General features: G+C 36.0%; 1 protein-coding gene across 1 annotated transcript in view; it reads left to right on the top strand.

Moving 5' to 3' along the window:
- Positions 1-15,229, top strand: part of LOC144965160 (neuronal acetylcholine receptor subunit alpha-10-like) — a 121,754-nt gene extending 106,525 nt beyond the window's left edge. The window contains exons 5-9 of the mRNA XM_078900193.1: positions 336-445; positions 7,755-7,935; positions 11,161-11,310; positions 13,596-13,800; positions 14,379-15,229. Coding sequence (XP_078756319.1) covers positions 336-445; positions 7,755-7,935; positions 11,161-11,310; positions 13,596-13,800; positions 14,379-15,100 — 1,368 coding nt within the window. The 3' untranslated portion in view covers positions 15,101-15,229. The remainder of the gene's footprint in view (positions 1-335; positions 446-7,754; positions 7,936-11,160; positions 11,311-13,595; positions 13,801-14,378) is intronic.
- Positions 15,230-24,344: the final 9,115 nt, after the last annotated feature.

Below are 24,344 nucleotides of genomic sequence, written 5' to 3' on the forward strand. Positions count from 1 at the left end.
TTTGATAGGGAGTTTCTCAAGTGGAGTAGAGTAGATTGTTTTTGAAATGTATATTGCGGTAATGAAATTTATGGCGATGGTGATGAAAGGGGTAGCAATATTTATGATGGTGATGTTGAGGAGGAGGAGGAGGAGGAGAAGGATCGCGACGAGACGATGGCGATGACGACGACGACGATGACGAAGGTGGTGGTTTTGATGATAGAGGGACAATAACTCTTTTGGTAATGGTTAGATTTGATAATGAAATTGTTGGCTGTTGCCATAAACAATTGATAATATTATCTTTTAATCGAGTTCTTCCTATCCTGTTTCCGTGTGTGTGTTTTCCCCAGGAATGGGTTGATGAGAAATTGACGTGGAATAAAACGGATTTCAACAATATCTCCATCATTCGTGTACCCTGTGATTTGATATGGCTGCCGGATATCGTCCTGTATAACAGGTAGGTGTATTACGTTGATGGTTTACTATTGCAATGTGCATCCAGGAATGCGATCAAATTGTCAACATTGGTGCGTATTCCTCACTCTTGACAGGTATGGAAACCATGAATACTATCATTATAATTATCACTATCAACATTATCAAGATAAAAAGCTCTGTTGCCTAAATGTTGAGTTTGGTCTGTTTGTTAGGTATGTTTGCAACAGTATATATATATATATAAGATATATATATACGCATCCTAGACCAATAGTTTTACACATTGATCGGGCATCAGCAGTCATCTAGAGCAAATAGATAGAGGCGGAGTTGTCGTACCAATAAGGTCGCAGGTTCAAACCCCACCACCGCCGCGAAAAAATTTTATTCTCTATTGTCTTCTGGCACTTTTCTATTCACTTCATATCTTGTTGTTACCAACATAAGTGCCTGCTCCACTCACTTTTCTGAATTACAAATTCACCCCATACACCGGAGCATACTCAATGTCTCAATCGTTTCTATGTTATATGTTTGTGTTGAGAATATTGGCTATTAAGCTTAACTGCTGGTCAAAATTATTCGCGATGGTGGTGTACGAACGAATCGGCGGTCTCAAGAAGTGGGTGAGAGAGGGATCTAGTAATGACTTTGAGTTTGAAACGAATATTTTTAGTGTTCGTGGATAGCTCACACGGTAGAGCCACGCTCTCACCTGCCAGGCGGAGTTGTCGTACCAATAAGGTCGCAGGTTCAAACCCCACCACCGCCGCGAAAAATTTTTATTCTCTATTGTCTTCTGGCACTTTTCTATTCACTTCATATCTTGTTGTTACCAACATAAGTGCCTGCTCCACTCACTTTTCTGAATTACAAATTCACCCCATACACCGGAGCATACTCAATGTCTCAATCGTTTCTATGTTATATGTTTGTGTTGAGAATATTGGCTATTAAGCTTAACTGCTGGTCAAAATTATTCGCGATGGTGGTGTACGAACGAATCGGCGGTCTCAAGAAGTGGGTGAGAGAGGGATCTAGTAATGACTTTGAGTTTGAAACGAATATTTTTAGTGTTCGTGGATAGCTCACACGGTAGAGCCACGCTCTCACCTGCCAGGCGGAGTTGTCGTACCAATAAGGTCGCAGGTTCAAACCCCACCACCGCCGCGAAAAATTTTTATTCTCTATTGTCTTCTGGCACTTTTCTATTCACTTCATATCTTTTTGTTTCATATTGGATGTTTGAGTGGTTGTTTGAGTGAAAGTTGCCACGTTACTGTTAAGTGTTAAGCGCTTTGAGCTTGTTGATATACGGGGTAAGGCGCTATATTAATATTATTATTATTATTATTATTATTATTATTATTATTATTATTATTATTATTATTATTATTATTATTATTATTATTATTATTATTATTATTATTATTATTATTATTATTATCATTATTATTATTATTATTATTATTATTATTATTATTATCATTATTATTATTATTATTATTATTATTATTATTATTATTATTATTATTATTATTATTATTATTATTATTTCCAGAGTTAATTTCATTCGCCAAAAGAAAATAGATTAATTTTCTCTGTAAAATTATTAAAATTATTGTGAGCTAAACTGCCATACAGTATACAATATAATTGCTCTTGAACGATTATGTCGAATCAAATTAAAAGATCAACATAGTTTTAGATAGTAAAGTACTTCGGAATAAAAGATGAAAAGGAATATTTATTTCCTTGAGTAAAAAAGTTCAAACTCTTTGGAACAGCATGACCTCAATCGGCCTGGTAATTTATTCCCGCTTCGCCTCTCGCTGCACTCAGCACTTAGTTCATAAATCTCTCTACATACCACAGTTCATTTGATATATTAGTACCAGTCACATAAGGTAATCGTTAATCAGATAATTATGATCATTTAGCCTTTCCGGTGATGATTATGATGGAGATGGTGGCGATAGAAATTGATTTTGGTTATGGTAATAACGCCAGGTCATAGTTTGGGTTTTTATTTTGATGGGGCAGCGTAGCTCAGCGGTACTGTCTTTGCTTCGTACACGAAAGGTACCGAGTTCGATCACCCGCCGCTGCGCTGTGTGGCCTTAAGCAAGTCACCTCGCCCAAACTCAATTTGCGGCGCTGCACCGCGGCTGACGCCTGGGTTATTCCAGTCTTCCCTTAGAATAGACCCTAGTGACAATGTTTCCCTAAGGGATGAATAAAGGGAATTTTTTTTTCTCGTTGCTTAAAACTTTTCTAACAAGAGGTATTGATATTATTTCTTTTAGAATTTGACAAATTAGTGCAGTGCAAGAAAAAGTTAGATGTTTATGGAATGCCATATCCATTATCTCCAAACCAAAGGAAACAGTGCAGAAATTCAACTGCAGGGATGTAATTTATTATTATTTTTAAAGGATGCATTCTTTCGTCATATTTTTATGTATGGGAAAGGGTCTGCGGATGCGACTTCAACATAAAAAATGTGATCCACATAAATTACCAAAGCATTGAAATTGTGAAAGATACAAATGTCAAAACTTTAAACAATATGGATTTTTCTCGATAGGTATTGTTTGACGTCAAATTTACAACAAAAATGAATTCATCCTATAAATATTTAAGAATTATTCCCAAACGCCTCTCAATTTTGTACAAAACAGCAGATAATGGGGTGTTTGTACTCAAAAAAAATCGTAAAACAACTGGATGCTGTACAATCGTAATACCTCCCTGGTTATTGTTCACCTAAATTCTTGGAGGTTTTAAACTTTTGATGCTTTGACACGTTTCATCCGAATGAGAAAAAGAAAAGAAATTTGACCCAACACAATCATGCCCCAAACATAAGAGACACAGACAATACCATTACTACTATCTAAAACGCTTAGCTTATATTATTGTCGTTCCATCAAAAATTTGCTTGCAATGTTTGACCTTAAGGTGCGCCATATAATCCTATAAATAACAATGTAAAATTGAATGTAAGCTTCAATTTAATATTCGAAAACAGATAAATGGACGTTTCGGGTTTCCCCTTTATCAACAAAACAGGATGAATGTAACACTACAGACGAATGAGATAAAGTTGTAGTGGCGTTGTAAGATCTTAACACCACTACCACATTATCCCGATGGGAAATCAATGAGGGCAGTAACCTCGGAGTTAGGTCGCTACTATGTTTTACCTTGTTAGAAAGACAAGCAGCAATGACCATGATAAATAATCGGATATACGATTGCAAAGAATGCAAATTCTTGTCTCGACATTGCGTACATAAAGCATTTTGCATGCGTTATCCCATTTACCTAGACCTTGTATTATTCCCCCTATAAGTTAAACGGAATTTACAGAGAGGCGGCCAAAAGGCGGTTGCTCTGTATGGAATGAAAATTCGGTTTCATCGGATCTGATGGGAGAGGGGGCATGGATACAACATTTCTGAACGCTCAAACTTGATGACAGTATATAAATTTGGTGGACTTATGCGCATAGTTTAAATAATTGTCTTGATGATGAGGATGATGATGATGATGATGATGATGATGATGATGATGATGATGATGATGATGATGATGATGATGATGATGATGATGGTTGAAGAAGAAGAAGAAGAAGAAGAAGAAGAAGAAGAAGAAGAAGAAGAAGAAGAAGAAGAAGAAGAAGAAGAAGAAGAAGAAGAAGAAGAAGAAGGAGAAGAAGAAGAAGAATATATGTTTTTTCTACGTAAGTCTTTTATGTTCAAAATATTATGGAAATCAGGACTACTTTCGTAAACTAATCTTGACTTAAGTGATTTGCAGTTTTGTATAATTTTACACTGTATTTACATCACATTTCAAGTCCCAAGGGATCGCGCAGTTGTCTTTAAATGAGATGAGCAATCCCCGTGTACGGTTTCTAAGGACAATGTCAAGAAAAGGATGAAATTTTGGTCATTTTTCCGCCAAATTCCACATCTTTCAAAACCAAGCTTCAAGCATACATAAGCCATTTAATTCTATGTTTATGGCTACCAGAAGGCATGATCTAACCCATAAATATGAAAAAAAAAATTTTTTTCTACACCCTGTCTTCAAGAAAAATTGGCTAATAATGCCATTTTTTAAAAAAATATGTGATCTCTAATCTAGATAAAGCTTTATCTAGTCTAGTGTTAGTGAGTCGGCTAAATAGATGAAGATGTGCTTAAATTAGGGGATATGGGGAATTAGATTAAAATGGGTACGTCAATTGGCAATTAAGTGCGGAAAGAGTTATTTAACTTAAAACATTTTTACCACATGAAAATCAACCAACCTGGGTTCAAAAATAATCTGAATAATCATTTCAAGTTTGTTTGTGTTTTTTTGTTGTTTTGTTTTGTTTTTTGTTTTTTTGTTTTTTTTTTGTTTTTTTTTGGGGGGGGGGGGGGTTGTTTTTGTATGTGTGTTTTATTGTTTTGTTGGGGTTTTTTGTTGGTTTTTATTTTTATTATTAAGGGGGGGGGGGGATTTTGTTGTTGTTGTTTTGTTTTTGTTTTGCTTTTGTTTTTTGTTGGTTTTTTTTTTTGGGGGGGGGGGGGGGGGGGGGGGGGGACTGTTAAAAACTTTTTTTCGATGAATAATGCTAGTTTTGTTCAAGCTCATTAAACTTGTTTGCAGATTAAGAATTCCTGAGCTCAGGATTTTATAAATGTTGTTTTTAATTCAATAAATAATGCTTCATGGTATTTCATCATTCTTGTCTTTTTAATAAATTTATTGAAAACAGTACAACGATTCAAATTTTGATCTCAGGACATACACATGTAATAGTATATATATATAAATGAAAACAACAATTTTTCACATTTATGATTTTTATGTAATAGCACTAGACGTCGTAATAGCTCATAACATGAAAGGGATAAAAAGTGAAACTTTTTTGTATTTATTTTGCTCGTATTTGGTTGACCTTATTTTTAGTACCACATTCTGATTCAACATCGCTTCAAGATTAGGTTTAAAATGAATATCGTTGTTGATATTGATTGGCGTTCTTGATAAATCCGAAAGAATATTTTAATATAATATAACACAGCATTAGAAAGGTTTGTTTAGGTTAACGGCCTTTAAATGCCCTGTTAAAAAAAAAAGAAAGGTTTAGGTAAAAATAATTCCCTGATTGATCATAACTATGATATATATATCCACATTCATGTGTCACAATAACACAATGGGTCTTTGATTATAGATGACATAGATGAAACAGAAATGTTGTATTTGCATAGCCGATTTTTCTAGGTATATTTTGTCGGTAGCTCTAAATAATAATGATATTTTTGACGGCTCATCGTGTTTCGTATTCAGCTCAATTGCCAATATCGTTTTTATTTTTTTTACACATGGGAGATGGACTGAGTAGAACGAGATAAACACTGTCAATTTTATTGATACGTCTGACATTACTATATTCAACTCCCTAAGGGTCTTGTAGATTTACATTCACATTTTATATACCAGCCGTCAATTAACCTCCTTGATAGTTCTGTGCCCTATCAACAACAGCATATTCTTTTGGCAGTACCTCATTCACGATTACGTCGACTGAAGTAATGTGCGTTTAAGTGTGTGTAAGTGTTTGTAACATACACATCTAATACATTTAGGTGCGCCCAAGGATTAAAACAAAAATGTTCTTGATTGCTATTTGTCAGAGTTTTGGTAACCGTGGCAGTGCAGTTGTGGTATAAAAACAAGACAACATAGATTTCGCTGATAAGATCCTTATACACCCCGCCCAACCAATGCTAAGGAAAATAGAGAAAAATGGGAAATGCCAAATGTAAATAAACATTGACGACGATAATGAGGGGTTGATGCGCGGATACCGACCACCGCCGATACCCGTCACTCTATGGGAGAACGGAAACCAGGGCACAGGAGATCGATATCAACAAAATAGATTGGAGTTATCAGTCGTGGATTCGTGTCCCTCAAAATTACCCAGTGCTATGTTCAAGTTTATATTTCCCACACATACCACTGTGGACTCGGTGTTGAAGTAAAAAAGAATTAAGAATGTGAAGGAGAAGAGGATATTGCAATATAAATTCGGTCAATAAAAAGATCACCACAAACAATAACAACATTAGAGTGATGATGATGATGATGATGATGATGATGATGATGATGATGATGATGATGATGGTGGTGGTGGTGGTGGTGGTGGTGGTGGTGGTGGTGGTGGTGGTGGTGGTGGTGGTTAAATAGTAGTAGTTGTTTATTATTGTTTTTGTTTTATTTAGTAGTAGTGCTGGTGCTAGTATTATTAGTGGCGGTGCTAGTAGTAGTGGTGGTGATACTTGTTGTAGTAGTAGTAGTAGTAGTAGTAGTAGTAGTAGTAGTAGTAGTAGTAGTAGTAGTAGTAGTAGTAGTAGTAGTAATAGTAGTAGTAGTAGTAGTATTAGTAGTTGTTGTTGCAGCAGTAGTAGTAGTAGTAGTAGTAGTAGTAGTAGTAGTAGTAGTAGTAGTAGTAGTAGTAGTAGTAGTAGTAGTATAATGAAGGGGAGGAGGAGGAGAAACCCTAAGCGTCAACATCATCTGGCCTTGTAGATTAAATCGAAGCTTTTTTTTCCATTTCATTAGTTTTAAATTTTCTACGAGCTTTAAGGAGCATCAGTTGGACCATATAGTACTACCTAGTTGAAAAGTCATTATAGTCATTTTTATCAAAATAATTTTGTTCATTTCACCAGCGTTGGCATCTGGTGTCTCCCTTACTCGTAATAGGGCAAAGAAGCCGTGACGTCACACTTCCTCTTTTCCGTTTCAAAACTCCTTGGAAGTGTGTAACCAAGTCCTCCGGACAATTCTTAAACAACGGTTAGATTACACATTGAATCATGAGGTAGCATTAATATTTTAGTTGCAGGATATATAGGTAGAGTCATATGATGGATGATCTTTTTGACGACAGACATTTATTTGGCTAGAAAATAAGATGCCATCACTCTGAAACCAGAAGATCAGTTACAAAACAGTCCTCTGGAAGACTAGTTTTACACTTCCAATCTGTTTGTAGCCAATATTTTGACACCAGACGTTTTGTTCCCTTTTGGAATTGGACTAGAAGACATTATCTCTCATTCAACATTGTTTTTTTCTTATATCACTTTTTGCAGAATATCCAATCATTTTCACTCTGTAATAATACTGTACAATTTAATTTAGACCAAAAAAAGATGCCATTTGAGAGGTCGTTAATACTGCGGTTTTTAAGTTTTTACTGTGATTTTAGTATAATTATTTGGATCACATTGTCATTATAACATTTTAATCAATTTCAGTGTTGACAACCACAACAAAGGTTACATGCGTAGTCTGGCGATGGTTCATGATCACGGGAAAGTGTTTTGGCCACCCATCGTACGAATGAGGAGCTCTTGCAAGATGGACATTACCTTTTTCCCCTTTGATGATCAACTGTGTAAATTAAAGCTGGGTTCCTGGGCGTATGACGGATTTCAGGTAAGATTTGTATAATTTATTCACTCGCTGACTTACCGACTTACTCATGTATTTAACTCAATTGTAAATAAGTACTCCTGGATAGACAGTTACTAATCTATTAAAAGGATTCGTTCTAATAGATGACTTGTACTTAAAATCTCTTTAATTTATTCTTTTACCGACATAATGACTTACTTATGTGCTTATTTTGACTCAAGTGTGAATGAACGTGAGTAGCATTACAAATATTACTATTACTGTCACGACAACTTGTATTAATACCGTTTTACAATTATAAAAACTACGAATACTACTAGTTACTGTGCTACTACTACTACTACTACTACTACTACTACTACTACTACTACTACTACTACTACTACTACTACTACTACTACTTCTACTACTTCCACTACTACTACTACTACTACTACTACTACTACTACTACTACTACTACTACTACTACTACTACTACTACTACTACTACCATTACTACTGCTACTACTACTACTACCACTACGACCATTACTACTATTACTACAACTGCTACTGTTACTACTACTACTACTACTACTACTACTACTACTACTACTACTACTACTACTACTACTACTACTATTACTACTACTACTACTACTACTACTACTACTACTTCCACTACTACTACTACTACTACTACTACTACTACTACTACTACTACTACTACTACTACTACTACTACTACTACTACTACTACTACTACTACTACTACTACTACTACTTCCACTACTACTAATTCACTATTGCCGATGCTCACGTTCTTTTTGTTTTGCAAATGTTTTTACACCTCTTTCTCCCAGTCTTTTATTATTCGCCATCCTCGTGTGCTGATTGATCGCGACATTACCCAGGAAATATCACTACTAATCCGTTGCGTGACGGGAATACAGAACGATTCCTAATCCCAAGACGACGTCTCCGCATCATTCAAATTTGTCTTCATCTACTTTGGAAGGTTGTGCCCCTTTGATGCAAATCTGATCATGTGACACGGAGAGGGAAGAAGTCCGAGAATCGTACTCTAAATAGAGTTTGGGGTTGGGGGGGGGGGGGGGGTTCCATCATTTCAACTCTTTTGTTGTTGTTTAAGTGATGGTTGAGTCCACTATTTTATGTGAAAAAATTACCATTGGTTTCATCATTTTCCTACATTCTATACATACCTTTTTATTCTTTGCTTATTTCTTAAGGAAATAATTTTATTATTCTTAATTATTTGGGGATAGGGAGGGGCGTTATTGTATGTTCTTATCCCTTTCCATTTCTCTTGTTGACACAATATCATAATATAACCAGTCATTGATGAAAGACTCCGATACAACATAATTGACAGTGTTGCTAAATTACTGATATATTGCCTTTCATGTTTTTATATGATGAACAACGCTCGAGGTGTGTCCTTATAATGAGTACAATTTCTCTCTCTCTCTCTCTCTCTCTCTCTCTCTCTCTCTCTCTCTCTCTCTCTCTCTCTCTCTCTCTCTCTCTCTCTCTCGTTTCGGACCAGAAGGTCCAGGGATGGATTCCCACTTTGAGCAGCGCATAGCATTATCCTTGGATGAGGCTCTTTTACCCACATCCTCTCACCGTACTCAGGTGTAAAATAAGTACCTGTCCGTGAACAGTGTTGTCTTTCTTCGAAAAAAAATGGTTATTTTGCCAAACAGGCTTCGTGTCTCGCCCCACATATTAAGAGTAACTTTTGGCCAGGCACACATTGTAAAGCGCTTTGAACACATTTAGTTGATACTTCGCTATACATATCTCTTTTAACATGCTCTATTTTTTTTCTATTGTAGCCTGTATCAAAACTTTAAAACTGTATGTATACTTTTGAATGCAGTCAACCCCGTTCATATCAAAAGATCGTGATAAATCAAGCTCTATACGTCGTTTTATCTCTGAGGGACTACTTTTTAGTTTTCCCCTCTCTAGATTGAATTTGATTGAAATTAATCAGTCAAAAAGTACTTCAAAATAGACCTACCAAAACGATATCAAACAATTGCCAAGGCCAGCTTCACTCTTAGAAAAGAGACATAAATTGTAAATTCAGGGGCCTTGTGGCTTGAAGATGCTCGTTTTTCTTTATACGATAAGAATACCAGTGAATGTTACGTTGTTATTCTCCGCAAAACACCGGAGAAGATTATCTGATAAAGATGTTTTTCGGAAACGTTTTACAAATATTAGTCAATCTCATTTAGTCGATATGACGATATTTGAAACAATAATCCTCCGGTGTTTTTCTCAAATTCTTTTGTTCCTTTATAAACCCTGTTTCCTCTTATCATGATGTTATTCGGCGTTTCATCCTCTTCTTCCTGTTGTTTTCTCGAAAATTGTGAAAATTTGATTGAAATGTCAGGAAGGAAATGAAATGTCTCGGTGGTTTCCGGTGACAACAAGGCGTTTGGGGCATCTTTGCAAATAAAATACCCCGGTAATTAACGATGATATTCTTTTAAGCAGAGATTGAACTGATACGACGTCATTTGAGTAAGTCTATTATGTAAATGTTGCTGCTCGAAGCTCGAAGAAATAGATGACAATGGGAAATTGAATGTAAGCAGCAATTTAATATACGAAAACAGATGAAATGGACATTTCGGATTTCCCCTTTATCAACAAAACGGGGTGAATGAAACACTACAGACGAATGAGACAGTGTGGTAGTGGCGTTGTTAACAAGGATGAGAAAGTTTAAAAGAGAGCTTGTCGGTTTGTTTGTAATAACTACAGAAGGATCGAAAGCGTCAGTGAGATGCGCAAGACCCTAAACTGGTTACCATTACTTGAAAGATACCCGATCCAAAAAGCCGAGGTCTTATTTACGACCCGTCAGGACTGCCAGACTTCGATCCCTCTTGATAGCCTTATCTAAACCAATGAAAACTGCATCTAAACCAGTCACGAGCTCATGCTCATTTTACCGCTTTTTTCCCAAGCACCAAGCGAATATGCAATTCCCAAAAATATTAAAAACATTAATGGCAAATGGAATTCAACCGAAATATAGATTAGAACATAATGAAGGCTGAAGCACATCTAACGAAGCTCACCAGTCGCGATTACCCTCGGCTGCACGGAGTTGAGACTTGTATGATTGAAGTTAAAGTTAAAGATATCGAGACAAACTCAAACTTAATGTAACATATCGCTCTAAAATATTAATTTCGACATACATTATGTGTTTTCAACAGGTGGATGTCACAAACCGGTCCCTGAATGTGGATTTGTCAAATTATGTGAACAATGGAGAATGGGAGTTACTCGGTACAAAGTGTATCAGAAGTGAACATCGATACTCATGTTGCCCTGAACCGTACATTGATGTCACTTTTTACATATTGGTAAGACTATCATACACAAAATATTTACACATTCAGACACCAATATTCACGATAGTATAGGGACACTCCTATTAATTTTGTCATTATTCCAAAGACCGTAAATCAACTTGCAAAATTTGATGGACCGAAATGTAGATATGTCTATGTATGACAGTTTGTATTTTAGTTCAGCATGATCGTGGGCCACATACTAAATTTGATTTGGCGAAAAAATACCTACCTACAAAATGTTGAAAATGTCTATTTTGCCAAATATCCCTATAAAATATTTTGTAGGTTAGTAACGCTGCACATTTATACAAGTGTCGTAGTACACACTGCTGTACATTGATAAGACTGTCATCCACACAATTTCCACATTTTTATAAACGTGGGGTATACTATTTTTACATATCAGGAGACTTCGTCATATACATTATTTTAATATTTATAAAATTCCCGTATGCATATTTACATATCAGATTTATAAAAGCCTCAGGTTTGATAAATTTTGACAACTATGAGGTCATTTTGATGCCATAGTATATTATGAAGCAACAACTACTCTAATTGTAGAATTACATAAGCTTTTTTTGATTCAATAAAACTTGTTAGAGAGGAATGTCGGTGTCAAATATCCAGGACTAGAAAACGTTCTTTGATATTTTGGTGGGAAAATTATTTATCTATAAAACAATTTATGTCTATTATTTATTTATTTAAAAACTACGATTTTTCTCAAACTTAAGTAACCAAGTCTGTATGAACGTTTTTGTCTCAAGAGAAATATTGAGTTTTCACAAAATGTCACTAATTTAGATAGAATTTTTTTTTCTGTTCTTTACTCTTGTTTTATAGTTCTCTATTCGCCAAGTCCACTTATTTCCGCAACAGTAATGTTTAGTCTAGTCGAAGCTAATTAATACTTATTTCGTCAAAGCACCAATTAATTCTGTATCACCTACGTTGCCACTACAAGACCCTTATCATATTTTTTTTCAAAAAAAAAAAAAAAATCATGAAATTAGTCCTTGAATGAAAGCAAATAATAGAAATTTAGCATCAAGAACTACTTTTAGTTAGAGCATTGTTGCTATTTTTTGCATGCTATGCAAAGGACCATGATTCACAGTGTCATTACATTTTACACAGGTATGAAAGAGGTGTAAATAATACGAAGCTATTAAAACTGTGGAGTAAAAGGTGTTTCTATTTACGCATTTAAAATCCAGGATGTTTTTCTTAACCATTATATTGCGTCGTCTCGAATTAACAAATTAACAAGAGAATGCGGGAAATTAAAAGTAGCTAGCTATTATTGATTTTTGAAAAATTTCACATTCTTTGATATTTTTTAATTTCATTCCCTTGGGGAAAACATTGTGCACTACGATCATACTGACGTCACTCAGCATTAATCTCCATTAATTATTTCCGTCGTTTATTTCTTCTCACACTACTTTTTGCGGATTATTTCAATCTTCGCACCGTTCTTGGATACCAAAACTAAGAATGACTATGTTTACTTTCCGTCCAGGCTGTACAAACTTTTTCTTTTGTCTATCTGGACGTAGCAAGAATATCATCGTTTTAAGTTGGTTTTAGCAAAACAAAAAAAAGCTCCTTATTAAGTATATTCACATCTAGACGATGTGCGCTTGGCTAAGAAACTCAAATTATTGCCATCCTGAAATATAACGGACCAACACACAAAACTATGAGTAACCTTGAACATTATAGTCTGGTTAATACAGTTTAGTGAGAATTATTCATTAACATAGATGGCTCTAAACAATAACAGAGACCTGAGTGACAACTTCGTTCTATCTTCGTTCTATCTATAAAGGAGTTGATAAAATTTAAATAGTAGTCCATTGCGTCAATTTTTTATTATGTCGGAATGACCCAGATGAGATTCTTGTTGAAGTCCAATTGGTCAGATATAGATATCATTATAATATGGAATTCTTATTATTGCTGTTAAACAAATGGGAGCAATTTTCCCCAGTGATAACATTCAATTACTGGTACAGACGTTTTATACAGATATAGACTATAAATTTCAGTTTTCAGCAGAATGTTCATTCCGATAAAATAGCGAATTAATAGAGTTTGTCCGACATAACACATTTACAAGTCTGACAGCCCAACACAATTATTACTAGCTTGATTTAACATAGTTGCAATAGACAATATTTTGCGTTGGTTTGAAATTATTTTATTTAAAATATTGAGACCATAACAATTTGAGTTATCAGACCTGTAAATAACTTCACGTCGGTCTTCATTCCATTGAATTTCACCAGATCCGTCGACGTGTTCTCTACTACTTCCTGAACGTCATCATTCCCTGCATGCTGTTGTCCACCTTGTCCCTGACCGGATTCTTGCTTCCTCCAGACTCTGGGGAGAAAGTCACTCTTGGACTAACAGTTCTTCTCGCCTTCTCCGTCTTCATGTTGCTTGTGGCTGAAAACATGCCACCCACATCAGAATATATCCCATTAATAGGTGAGTGAAATAGATGTATACTAGTTCAGAGAGGATGGAAGCTAAATCGGTTTAACTCTTTAACATCGAAACTCGATTTAATATTTCATAATAGGTACATCCTATTATAATTCTAAAATTGCTGCTGAAGTGTGCTGACCAAGAGAGAGTGAAAGAGAGAGAGAGAGAGAGAGAGAGAGAGAGAGAGAGAGAGAGAGAGAGAGAGAGAGAGAAATAAAAAGAGCAGTAACACTGATGCGACTTTGGATTTCTCTGAGCCTGATTCTCGTCTCTGTTACTTCTCTCTTGGTATAACGTAAAGATATCTGAGGTTAAAGTAAATCTAACCCTGAGTCACTAACCATACCTAAGCATATTATAGATTACCCCTCTTTTGTTTCGTAAAGGCATGCATATATTCTACGATAAATGACAAAACAGGGTGTGTTTTTTTCAACTTTCAACTCAAAATAGGATGAAATTACTGGAAAACTGGGTGGAAGCAGTTGGATTTATAGTATTCAGGAAAGAAAAATTTAGATATGATTGATATGATAGACCAAATCCCATTCCTTTCATATTTTTTCTCGCCCATCCAGGTATTTACTTGACAGTCATCATGGCCATGTCGGCACTATCTGTCGCTTTATCCGTGTTCGTTTTAAACTGTCACCATAGAGGCAATATGCTAAATCGACCTCCCAAATGCGTTCGAAAAATGTCTAGCTTCATAGCTAAAGTTTTATGCATGAGACTCCTCTACCTCAACAAACCATGCTCGTGCAGCTCAAAAACAAAAGCCTCGACAGGAAGCAGACAGCCGGTGCCATACACGGCTTTCCATGAGGGTATCGTTACCTCTTCTTCATCAACGGTACCTGGAAGTCAACAAAATATAACATGCTCATCCTCTCTACTTACCTCGCCCTCTACTCCACAATCTACAACCGGAAGTATGGACCAGAGGGCGCCATCATCATTAGACAATCACGGGGGTTGCAACGGCTTCTCTCAGTCATCTCAAAATCGCCATCATCGCGCTCATCACCAACACAATAATCAACACAATAGTAGAAATGAAGGTTTCAAAGATAACCGGACAGCTTTGCTTGAGGGACAAATTATCCATTATTTAAAGTCAGTCCTGGAGGCGTACGACAAAACCCGCGGTGAGAAGATTTCTATTTTAGAATGGCAGGAAGTTGCAAGAGTAATGGACAAGTTTTTCTTCTCCTTATTTCTTACCATCACCATTTGTGCTACTGTCTTCTTACTGTTACTAAGTCCCATTACCAAAAATGTTAATTTTCCTGATGAATAGACAACACTACGGACAATAGTAAAGACATCATTGCTTACTTGTGAAATATAGAGGGTTCAATTTAGAATCTGGAAATTCACAAATAGAAAATCGACCTTTGTACAAGAACGTACAAATTGTAAATCAATCCAAATATATTGGAGTGAATTACCCCCAGTAAACTACATTTAGTGACGAAACAAGGAAATGAATGGAGCGCTACAAGACTTAGATTGAGCACTATATAAACCTGAAAGCAGTAACAATTGCTGTTTCATCACTTACGATTCCACAACTCCACGGAGAAAGTGTTGTTAAGTAATACACATTTTGTTTAATGATATATATGACTCATCAACTCTCAGATCTAGAAATATATTTCTGTGGAATTATATGTCAAAAGTATTCACTGCCAAATCACACAAATAACATTATATCAAACAACAATTGGTGTTTAAATACAATCTATGATATACATTGATTGGTTACCCTAAAGCATAATCAGTCATATAACCAGTTATCTGTGTTTTAATGTGTCCTTTATATAGGGAATGAGATTAGCGGAAGAGTGGCGTCCCTTGATTGGACGTCACCCATAGTCTCTAACCAACATGACTTTTCCGCCGGTGACGTCACAGACTATGGGTGACGTCCAATCAAGGGACGCTACTCTTCCGCTAATCTCATTCCCTATAAATAAATCTATAAGCCATGACACAATTTACCTGCTGGTATCAGGTTAGTGTACAATAACGAGACCGTTAACTATTTACTACTTAAGGTCAACATTGACCTTAGTACTTTAATCTGTTGCGATTTGGTATTTGACTTACTGAAGATCTTGATTAAAGCCACGGGCATTAATGCTATTGTTTGTACCGTGGAGTGATGACTAATTTATTCCATTCAACATAGTATGCTGAACACGGTCATGCAAACTTGTTTAAGCTGTTGTTGCACTTTTATATTTTGAGATTTCTAGTATACTTTAGAAATTAAAATCCAAAATGCTTTCGGTTCCTATTGTTTTTGTTTGTTTTGTTTTGTTTTTTGTTGTTCTTTTTGCTGGGGTTTTTGGATTTTGTTTTTGTTTTTGTTTTTTTTTGTTTTTGTTGTTTTGTTTTTTTTTGGGGGTGGGGGGGGGGGGTTTTCGGGGTTGTTTTTTTTTTTTTTTTGTTGTTTTTTTTTGTTTTTGTTTTGTTTGTTCTAAATCTACACTTTATAAATTTTCTTTTGAAATTTACAGACACTGCAGAGAGATGAACTTCTGATTTATGAAAACTGTTTGAGGAATTGCCAATCGAAAAATTGGTTATATTTCTATTTGATCATATTATACAGACCCAACCCACTCCCCAGCCAAGTTATTTGTCACAGTTTGCAAAATCCTTTTTCAAATAACAATTCGGATTTTTTTTTCTTGAAATTTGGCAGTGATAAATGACTTCTTTTTGTTCATTTTGACAAACAATCCTGATTACAAAACACGTTGTAAGCACACATTCATAAATCAAACGAAACTAGTAAAATTGAGTACATAGCGACAGATTCAAAGTTTTGGATTTAAGAGCCGATATTAGGAAATAAGATTGAGTTTCTTGAGATACAAATATTGTGAATCATGAAAACATTTGTACATACTCAATCAAAATCTGAATATTTATTGGACTCTCTGCGTAAAATTTATTGAAAGCAAAGTTTGAACGCAGTTTCAGTGTTTTAGTTTGAAGCTATTTTTGTTTCAAGGTAACTTTAACTTATTTAAAGCCAGTTTCCTCGTTTAAAAGTCAATGAAATGCAAGTGATACGTATAGGGAATGAGATTAGCGGAAGAGTAGCGTCTCTTGATTGGACGTCACCCATAGTCTGTGACGTCACCGGCGGAAAAGTTATTAGAGAGAGAACGTCATGTTGATTGTGCGCATGCGTCTCTCGTCCTCATCATCATCATCATCATCATCATCATCATCATCATCATCATCATCATCATCATCATCATCATCATCATCATTATTATTATTATTATTATTATCATTATTATTATTATAATTATTATTTTTATTATTATCATTATTATTATTATTATTATTATTATTATTATTATTATTATTATTATTATTATTATTATTATTATTATTATCATTATTATTATTATTATTATTATTATTATTATTATTATTATTATTATTATTATTATTATTATTATTGTTGTTGTTGTTGTTATTACTAGCATTCGATCGTAGAAGTATCCATTATCATCACCATCAGTATCATCATCACTATCAATATTATCGTTTTGCAAAACACTTTTAAGTATTCATATTATCATTATTGCAATCTCAACTACTAGAGTCGTTCAACGTCATAATAATAATAAAATTGAATTTCCTAATAATGATAATGATAATAATTTAAGGTGATAATAAATTCTCTCTAAAAAACTTGAGCTTTTATATAGCGCAATATTCACTAACCGCGCTCAAAGCACTTTACAAAGGGTCCCTAGCCAACATGTAGAACGAGACATGACGGGCGCAAATGACGCCTGTTTGGCGATATTACAATTTATTTTCGGACAGAGACAACAGTGTTTACGGCCAGGTACTCATTTTACACTTGAGCACGGTGAGAGAATGTGAGTAAAGAGTCTTTTCCAAGGACTCAATTATGCGCCGAGCGAGGCTCAAACCCAGGACCTTCCGATCCGACTGGGTGGGGATCCTGACCTCCCATAGTGGGCAGGGAAGTACATGCTATGTCTTCTATCCCCCCATACCCGTTTTCCAATTGTTTCCTGTCATTGACTTGGAATGAGATTACTTAGTTTTGTCCTGATCCTTGCCAGAGTTCCTTGGCTGGGAGGGAAACAGTCGAATGTATAGTTATAGTTTTGGGAGATGATATTTTTTTCCTTGTAAATCATCTCTCTGTTATGCATTGTATTATGTTGAGTTTACATATTATATTATATGATTGGTAAACATTTGAGTGTATTCCTCTTAGTTGGGACCTGTGCTTGTGTCTGGATGAGACTTTTAGGTGATCTTAAACTAAGTACTTTGACGGTGTGCTCTTGGAATCTACATCTGTTCCCTGTTTGAACCAACTCCCCTTTGTCTTATCTTTTCTTTTGTGCTTTAATTGTAATTCTAGAACTTTTTACTATCCCATTTCCTTTTTACTGGCGCTTATATGACCTTAATGTGTTGCAAGCGCCGTAAAACCCTTAAAAACAAAAACAAAACAAACTTCCGATCCGAAAGCGAGTGTCATACCACAAGAACACATAGCTCTCCAATCCTCTCTGTTCTCTGAAAGTATCAAAAGTCGTTGTTGGTTACATTTGTCTCCCCAGATCGGTAGCATAGTCTGTTCTCAGTATACGGCTATGTCGTCTAGTAGTATGACACTCGCCTTCGCGTCCTGGATTCGAGACCGCTTTGAACGGCGCATTGTTGAGAACTTAGAAAAGGCTCTTTACTCACATCCTCTAGTCGTACTCAGTTGTAAAATGAGTACCTGGTTGTTAACAGAGTTGTCTATGTAAGAAAAGATTGTAAAATCACCTAACAGGCGCTTTATGCACATTAGGTAGTAGGGGGAATTAGGCTGAAATCGTGCAAATTCGGGTTGAAAGCATGAAAAATGGCATACATGTAGCTAAGACCCATATAAATGACACTTGCTATTTGCTATAGAACCACTCTACGCAATTTATCATAACAGTACATTGTAGCACTTTTATTTTTCCCTTTCTAGCATTACTTATCCAAGGGAAGTAACCATGAGAATACAATGTGCGTTCTATGTATTCACAGGCATTGTTAACCATTAACGGTAGCTAACTGGTTGTTGTTTCGTGTTGTTAAAGAGGGGAGAAGGGAGAGAAGGGAGAGTGAATGGGAGAGATTGAGAGAGCGAGAGAGAATGTGTGTGTGTGTGTGTGTGTGTGTGTGTGTGTGTGTGTGTGTGTGTGTTAGAGGTAGGGGGAGAGAGATAGAAGGAGAGAGAGTGAGAGAGATAAATGTAGAGAGGGAAAGAGATAGAGTATAAAGGGAGAGAGTGGGGAAGATATATTGAGACGTTAGAGAGAGGGGGGGGGGGAAGGAGAGGGCCAAAGAGAGAGAAAGAGAGGGAGAGAGAGAGAGAGAGAGAGAGAGAGAGAGAGAGAGAGAGAGAGAGAGAGAGAGAGAGAGAGAGAGAGAGGAGAATTTTACTCAGTACTGTACTAACATAAAAAATCGAAATTTTATATTGTACAATATCCACTAAACGTGCTCAAAGCGCTTTACAAGGGTCCCTGACCAACAGCAACACGTAACATGTAGATTGAGCACATTACAATTTTTTCCACAAATTTTCCGCTGTGAACGGCCAAATATTTTACACCTGAGTATCGTGAGAGAAAATGAGTAAAGGCCTTTTCCAAGGACTCAACTATCCGCCGAGCGAGGCCAGAACCCACGACCTTCCGATCCAAAAGCGAGTGTCATACCACTAGACCACATAGCCTCTACACTAGGCAAGCTAGACTTTAAACAATTACACCTGGTGCCGATAATTCTCTTTCATTAATGAGTTTTTTTTGGGGGGACACTTTTGGCAATTCTGCAAATAAGCCCCACAGTGGTTCATGTCGATCCTCACACTTTATCCAACCCCATTCCATTGGGGAGGTTGGCTGACCATATGTATATGTCCAGCTTGGTAAGCTGTTATTTTGATGTGTTGTATCAATGCTCCCGATGTTGGAGATATTATCTCAATTCCTCGTCCTTTCTGACAAAATACGACTCTTATAGACATCATTGAACGAATGCTGAGAGCGACGGGGGATGCCTGAACCCTGGGATCGTTAAGATTCTAAAGAAAAGATGGCAATGAAGAGGCTTGGGATGGGAACAGTACAGACAATGGACGTTTCGGGGACGAACCCATCGTCAGCAAAAGGAACGTTGCAATTAAGTGAAACAAAATGTAGTAAGAATTCAAATGTCTATATGCCTGGGTGGCTAAAGCATGAATGAGACGTAAGCGTGGCGGCGGTGTGTGAGTTGAGAGTCCCTAGGGTGTGATAGGAATGATACAGGCAGGTCAGCGTATTGAGTGACAGAAACTTTATAATATTAGTGGAATACAAAAGGCATAATAGGCGTTTGGGAACCCTAGATGCACATTTTAGCAGGTCTGATAACCGAACGCAGTTATGGGCTTGATTTTACATTGTTGTAATGGACATTTTGCATTGGTTTGAGAGTATTTCTATTACAACAATGACCCCAGAATAATTCGGGTTATAAGACCTGGAAAAAAGTACACCTTGGGAAAAACCCTGATGGCGCATATTAGCAGGTCTGACAACCGAACGCAATTATAGTCTTGATTTTACATTGTTATAATGGACAATATTTCACATTGGTTTGAGGGTATTTCAATTACAACAGTGAGCCCAGAATAATTCGGGTTATCAGACCTGGATAAACCAGATACTGAAAAGTTACGAAATTTTACTTATGATGTGAAGTGACCCTCTGTGGGGATTTGGTATAAGGTATATTTGAATAAATCAGATAAATAAAATTAATCGAAAAAACTAGAGCATTTAAATAGCGCAATATCCACTAAATGTGTTCAATGCGCTTTACATCAGCATCACTTACCATATTATAGGCCGAGACATGACCCCTATTTTTGTCCAATAGAGACAACATTGTTAACGGCCAGGTATTCATTTTACACTTGAGGATGTTGAAAGAATGTGAGATGACTCACAAGGACAACTATGCGCCGCTCGGATCGAGGCTAGAACCCAGGACCTTCCGGCCACCAAATAGCAACGCAATAGAGTGTAAAATCCAAATATTCAGAGTTCGGAAATGTATTTATTTAGAGGTTTAGAAGAAGTATAGATTAACTCTCTTCAGTAAAGACATTTGTTATAACTCACTTTCGTTAAGCTCACAGACTGGGGTCCGGATCGCTAAGTTGGTAGAGCATTCGCTTCATAAACAAAGGGATCAAGGTCGATCCCGTGTGAGTCGAGATTTTTACGCCCCCCCCCCCCCCCCTTGTCTACCCAGCAGTGATTGGGTAACTGGGTCTGTTAGGCTTGGCGGAGAGTACACTGCGATATCAGAGGGTAGCAAGCAATTGCTATTGTCCGTTTCACGCTATAGAAACTGGGATAAACTTTGGCTCAATGGAGCTAATGGCTCTGAAGGACTACTTAAGCTCACGGTCTATTCCCAGTAGAAATTTTGAAAATAAACGGCCCATATCATTTGATAGGCTATATTTTATCGGTTTACCACGTACTATTGAGTATTAGCCAGTGTGGTTTATCAATGTGTAATAACAGTTCAGTCCGATTCAACCAGGGACGGCTGGTAATAATGGGCAGGGTGGGCAAATACCAGCCTGTTTTTTCAAGTTATATGCTGTATTACCAGGTCCGAAATAATCTAATTTAAATTAGATAATTTCAAAAGTTAGTACTTAAACCTGATACTTCGTACTGAAATCAATTTGTGTGTATTTTTGATAGATTGAGAATCACCATGCACCCCGTAATACATAAACCAGGATACGCTCCTGTTCTTTTTTTTTATCAACCCCCCCCCCCCCCCCCTCTCCCCAACCACTCCACTCCGCCCACATCGTCATCCCATCGTCACGTCGCCTGACGCTGAACTCCGAGTTTGCTGTCTGGCCTCTCTAGTACTAGGTCGGGCTAATTCAAATGAGCCCACCTTATAAACTAAATGCAGATTTTGGCAAACGTACTTTTTCTAATTTATTGCCTTACTTGTGCTGGTACCATTGATGTAATGACAATGGGAAGATTCCAGTATTGAATTTAATTTATTAATTTACTAATATATCAATTTAATATTAACTTGTGTTGTTTTTATATATTTGTTTAACCATTTAAATTTATTTTTTTCTCGTTTTCTTTAGTGCTTCTCAAAACTCATTTATTTAAATTGTTTTCTTATTTGATTTTTTTTTTTTGTTTTTTTTTTTTAACAAATTAATTTGTTCTTTTTTTTTTTCTTCAAATTCTTAAAGTAATTACCGCTGTATTTTTATTGCCATACTAAATATTTTTGCAAAACAATGTAATTTTCTATTGCATTTCCTCTAATAAAACAAAACACTTTTATTCAAAGGTCACGACTAAATAAATATATAAAATACAACCACCATTTTGGTTTTCTCAACAATTGAATTAGTATACGAGAAATACTCTTCTGAAGGAGAGAGTTGAATTCTAAGAGGAAATAGATACGTTTAAAGGAAGGGTGGGCAGATTCCGCACTTGCCCGTCCTAAAGCTAATACATACATAAGATAGTTCGTGATGAAGAGGCGGGAAGCTAGGGGTTGGTTGGGTAAGGAGTAAAGATAACACGGTCGTTATTGTTATCGTCTAACGAATGCATGAGGAGAGATTAGTAGCAATATTTTGTCTTAATTGTATTGTATGAATTATTGGCGAAAGCCTAAGATTAAATAAACTTTGTTTTTGTTTGTCTTTTTCTTTTTGACTATGGAACTCATACTTAATAGCAGACCTGCCTACTTGAAATAGGAAAATAAAAATCGTAGTTTTCAGGGTTAATAAAATCGTAGATATTTTAACTACCCTTTAACAAAATCACCAAGATATGAAGTGAATAGAAAAGTGCCAGAAGACAATAGAGAATAAAAATTTTTCGCGGCGGTGGTGGGGTTTGAACCTGCGACCTTATTGGTACGACAACTCCGCCTGGCAGGTGAGAGCGTGGCTCTACCGTGTGAGCTATCCACGAACACAAAAATATTCGTTTCAAACTCAAAGTCATTACTAGATCCCTCTCTCACCTACTTCTTGAGACCGCCGATTCGTTCGTACACCACCATCGCGAATAATTTTGACCAGCAGTTAAGCTTAATAGCCAATATTCTCAACACAAACATATAACATAGAAACGATTGAGACATTGAGTATGCTCCGGTGTATGGGGTGAATTTTTAATTCAGAAAAGTGAGTGGAGCAGGCACTTATGTTGGTAACAACAAGATATGAAGTGAATAGAAAAGTGCCAGAAGACAATAGAGAATAAAAAATTTTCGCGGCGGTGGTGGGGTTTGAACCTGCGACCTTATTGGTACGACAACTCCGCCTGGCAGGTGAGAGCGTGGCTCTACCGTGTGAGCTATCCACGAACACAAAAATATTCGTTTCAAACTCAAAGTCATTACTAGATCCCTCTCTCACCTACTTCTTGAGACCGCCGATTCGTTCGTACACCACCATCGCGAATAATTTTGACCAGCAGTTAAGCTTAATAGCCAATATTCTCAACACAAACATATAACATAGAAACGATTGAGACATTGAGTATGCTCCGGTGTATGGGGTGAATTTTTAATTCAGAAAAGTGAGTGGAGCAGGCACTTATGTTGGTAACAACAAGATATGAAGTGAATAGAAAAGTGCCAGAAGACAATAGAGAATAAAAAATTTTCGCGGCGGTGGTGGGGTTTGAACCTGCGACCTTATTGGTACGACAACTCCGCCTGGCAGGTGAGAGCGTGGCTCTACCGTGTGAGCTATCCACGAACACAAAAATATTCGTTTCAAACTCAAAGTCATTACTATATCCCTCTCTCACCTACTTCTTGAGACCGCCGATTCGTTCGTACACCACCATCGCGAATAATTTTGACCAGCAGTTAAGCTTAATAGCCAATATTCTCAACACAAACATATAACATAGAAACGATTGAGACATTGAGTATGCTCCGGTGTATGGGGTGAATTTTTAATTCAGAAAAGTGAGTGGAGCAGGCACTTATGTTGGTAACAATATTCACTTCATATCTTGTTGTTACCAACATAAGTGCCTGCTCCACTCACTTTTCTGAACAAAATCACCGGAATTTTCGTCTATTATAGGTATCAAATTTTAAAAAACGAGAAAAACTGATTGGAAACGTAATTATGTTGGTGGTGGTAGTAATGATGATGGTAATACTCGTATTATTATTGTTATTATTATCATTTGTTATTATTATTATTATTATTATTATTATTATTATTATTATTATTATTATTATTATTATTATTATTATTTATAATAATAATAATAATAATAATAATAATAATAATAATAATAATAATAATAATTATTATTATTATTATTATTATTATTATTATTATTATTATTATTATTATTATTATTATTATTATTATTATTATTATTATTATTATTATTATTATT

This window comes from Berghia stephanieae, chromosome 2, assembly GCF_034508935.2.
Source record: "Berghia stephanieae isolate SIO BIC M18660-M18661 chromosome 2, UCSD_Bste_1.3, whole genome shotgun sequence".
Classification (NCBI taxonomy): domain Eukaryota; kingdom Metazoa; phylum Mollusca; class Gastropoda; order Nudibranchia; family Aeolidiidae; genus Berghia; species Berghia stephanieae.